Source organism: Kogia breviceps, chromosome 3 (genome assembly GCF_026419965.1).
Source record: "Kogia breviceps isolate mKogBre1 chromosome 3, mKogBre1 haplotype 1, whole genome shotgun sequence".
NCBI lineage: Eukaryota > Metazoa > Chordata > Mammalia > Artiodactyla > Physeteridae > Kogia > Kogia breviceps.
The window spans coordinates 31,304,290-31,308,196 of NC_081312.1; the positions used below are offsets into that span (position 1 = coordinate 31,304,290).

The 3,907-nt window shown below is 40.8% G+C and overlaps 1 protein-coding gene across 1 annotated transcript; it reads left to right on the forward strand.

Moving 5' to 3' along the window:
* The first annotated feature begins 382 nt into the window (after positions 1-382).
* On the forward strand, positions 383-877 carry LOC131751940 (developmental pluripotency-associated protein 3-like). The gene has a single exon (XM_059055918.1). The coding sequence runs from the start codon at positions 383-385 to the stop codon at positions 875-877; it is 495 nt and encodes a 164-aa protein (XP_058911901.1).
* The last annotated feature ends 3,030 nt before the right edge of the window (positions 878-3,907 follow it).

Sequence of the window (3,907 nt, forward strand, 5' to 3'; positions counted from 1 at the left end):
TCCTAGTTCAAGTAAGAATCTCCCAGATGACAATATCAGCTTCATCTAGGCTTAGTTTATTCAATTAGTGAGAGCACTTTCTGATAAGACCAAGATGAGGGCTTTAATAATTCCAGAATGTGGTGACCCTGCTTTACCTCTTTTACGGCTATAGACTGCTCTCCTGACCCTGGCCAGCCATCTCTAAATGCAACCATTGTTCAAAAGATGATCAGGAGGTTGGATTCTTCTCTCACCACGGTGTGTTAGCTGGGATTTTTCTCCCTCTTTCTTAGCTCTATAGTTCTTCCAGGCTTCTTTGTAGCAATTTGAGTCTAAAGCATCACCTTCCACTGGGAACCCAAAGGTCTAGGAGAAGCTTCAAGCTGTGACAAGACTCCCAATGGATTCATCTGAGGTTAACCCAACTTGGACCCTGGAGTCTCCTCAAATGCCCATCGATGAAAATTCCCAGGCAATTCCAGTTGCCTCTGAACCTATGTCTGAAGTGTTCATAAAGAACCTCAGTAAACTGACACTCAACCCTAGTATCAAATTGCCATTCATTCTACCAGAATGTCTACCTCAACCAACTGGGCGGTTACTTGGTGAAAACATACCCTATAGGAGAGGGGTGAGGACCGTGTTAACTGATCGGAGAGATAAGATGGAACGGCTGATTCAGTCCATTAAAAAACGCTACGGCAAAGGAGTTCCTCAGTCTGACTCTGAAAGAGGACCATGGCAGAATGATGTTGAGACTCAGTCAAGAGGGCAAAGATTTAGATGTAGCTGTCGTTTTTGCCGGTTTCATAGAGATCCTTCTGAGGATAATTATGAGAATTATTACAACAATAAGTATTACAGTAATTATGACACGGAGTCGAAGGAACCATAAACCTTATTCTTGTACTACTTTTTCTTCCTGGTAATTTTAGGATCACTATGAAGCTTGGGAAAGATTGCGTACCAATATTTTGATAACCTATATTATAAGTTCTGTGTTGTCTTTTTTTCTTGCATCTCTTTTCCCCCTTAATACAGTAACTTATGAGGAATCTATGTAGCTTGCATTTGAATGACTTGAACATATTTTAGTTCCACTTTGTGAGACAAATTAACTTGTGTGGAAGGAAAGTGAAGAACACCACACCACGTTGGGTGGCTTGGCCACAGCATTGTTAGAACAGCGTGTTGAATTACAATAAAAATTTTTGATGTGCTGTTTCAGTTTTCAGTAGCAAATAAATGTGTTTATAGAGGATCTTAAAAAAAAAAAAAAAGATGATCAGTTGGAGGAGTCTGATGAGAGCAGTGCAAATTTATCATCTTAGTAGGAAACAACAACTACAATTGAGAGTACATTCTGTCACGGTGGTGGGTTAGCTTAATGTTTGGAGTTGAAGAGAACACAGACTGACATCATCGTAGACTTCATAGAAGACCAATAGGTTTGGAGTGATAGGTTCCACAGCAGTTGACAACCCACAGCAAGGATTACCCCTGTGTGCTTTGCCTTCAATGCCCCAGCTCTTCCCAGAGACCACTGGAGAATTACCATCTATCCCTTCAGTTTCATGTTTGTTGAATGAATGACTGACTGAATGAATTTGTGTGATTAGTTCATCAATGTATCTGGTTCCCCTCCTAGAATGTGAACTCCCCAAGGCCAGAGCAAGCCTGTTTTATTCACTCCTGTATTCCTAGAGCTGAAGTGAGGGCCTAGCAGGTAGTAGACATTCAGTAAGTATTTTTTAAATAAATAATTTAAAATATCAATAATGCCAGTGTTGAGAGAAGGAATTTACTGGCAGGAACATGGTAATGCAGATGTCTTCACAGCTGTGAGGCTGCCTAAGCAGTCTCCAAATTAACATCAGAGTAATACTGGGTATTGTGAGGATGGGGGGGGGTCACTTTTCATACACACTTAGCATCTGACAACTTGAAATGACACACTACAGTTTGTGGCAGTGGTGTTGTACCAAGCTTAGAGTTTGGGTTCTAAAAGTCAACACATAGGGCAAAAATCATATCAATAAAAAATTACCATTAAAAATCTTTTAAATCACCGATGTAGTACGGATTACTTGGTTTTATGTATTCTGTGCCATCTCACAGTAAGTTCAACACAGCCAGTTTTCTCCCAGAGTTGGAACAGATGGCCATGGCTCTTTCTTTGGTTGAGCACCAGATGAAGTAGTTGGCTTGAACTGAAGGGCCATATTGTTGGGGGGAAAAATTACATATATACGTATATATTCATCTGCATTATTTTCTTTTGTTGAATGTGTAGCTGACTACAAGCAACTTAAATACTTGTGTACGTAACTCCATTGTACTATTTGGTCCTCAGTGCTGTCAGATGCTCTTCACTGTTTATCAGGAAGACAGGTGCAAAGGAGGTGGAAAATAACCCTTTGGGGGCACCACAATAGCTGGCAATAGGAGAATGTTAACCATAATGATTTTCCAAAAAAAAAAAAAAAAAAGCCTTTTATCTAAATTGCATACATGCTCTAAATTCCTACAAAAAAAATAATACAGAGCATGTGTGGGGTGCCTGCTATGTTCTGGGTACTAGGTTCTTTATGTATATTGTCTCATTGTACTGCCTCATAGTAACCCTTTGAAGAAGGTATGACAAGCACTGAGACCCTGCTGTGATTCTTCACAACAGCCAGGCAGGCACACAGGCTTGGCCCATTGTCTGAAAGAACACATTTAGCTGTAGCCAGTGATGGAGACACTCCCAGCCCAGGGCATGACATAAACATTCCTGTCCTTTTCTCTTGGGTTGTCTTTTCGTCCACACCAGGTCTGCCTGGCAGGGTTGCTTGGAAACCTCTTCCCCACTCCACAAATGTACCTGGGTATTATCTTCAAAAAAAAAAAGGAATGAGAGTCAGTTAACTTGTTTCAAGAGTTCTGTATTATGATGGTCACTTTATTAGTAGCATTGGAAAATTTTAAATTCCACTATGACGGGAACTTATGAGTTACGTAAAAACCAACTCATTTAAGGGGTGGAAGGAATCATATTCACTGCCTTTGTTTTTCTTTTAAACCTGTTCTCTGCTTAGTGTCCTATTTTCTACATTAGGTAAATTCTTTGCTTCAGCCCGTTCTCAGTGAAAAGACTACTAATACAGCACCATCGCTTCAGACGAGTAGCATTGGAATATTCCACCTTGGTTGTTTTTTACACCTCCTCATACGTTTTTTCCTGAGCTTCTTTAGGCATCACAGTTTCTTCCACATCTCCCCAAAACATATTTCATATTGATTATAAGCATGGGCTGTGTTGCCAATATGCCTAAGCTTTCTCTCATTTTCCCTTCCTTTCTTTTATATTCCCTTTTCTTCAGGTGGTAGGATGGTGGCTTCATCTTACCACCAGCCATTGTGTTCAAACTGGGGAAAAAGAACTCTACTTGGCCACATTGGTGAACATGGAAAAGGTGCTGGGGAAAGAGGCAGAGATGTGGTGATCCTACATCTCACATTTACAGATGGTGACAGTGGTTCCTGGGGACTTTAAGTAGATTTTCCCATGTTACCCACCTAGAAAGTAGCAGTGTTGGGAGTTGAACCTAGGTCAGCAAGGCTCCAAAACCCCTAGTTTCCATTACACCACACAAGCAGCAAAATCCCCATTAAATGCAGGTTTGGGGCAACAATGATGAGCAGATTTGCATGAACAAACAGAATCATACATGATTAATAGGTCTGGTAATGTGACCTTGGAAAGAGGGGCCAGACTAAGTGAAGGACTTTCCTGAGATCACCAATAGCATGGATGACCAGTGTTTACTCTGTGCATGGGGCCATGCTAGATATTTTGAAGAAGACACAGGGCATCTTATAAGAGACAAGCTAGTTGAAGGGAAAATCTATGGCTTGTAATATCCAGGGTACCTCCTGGATA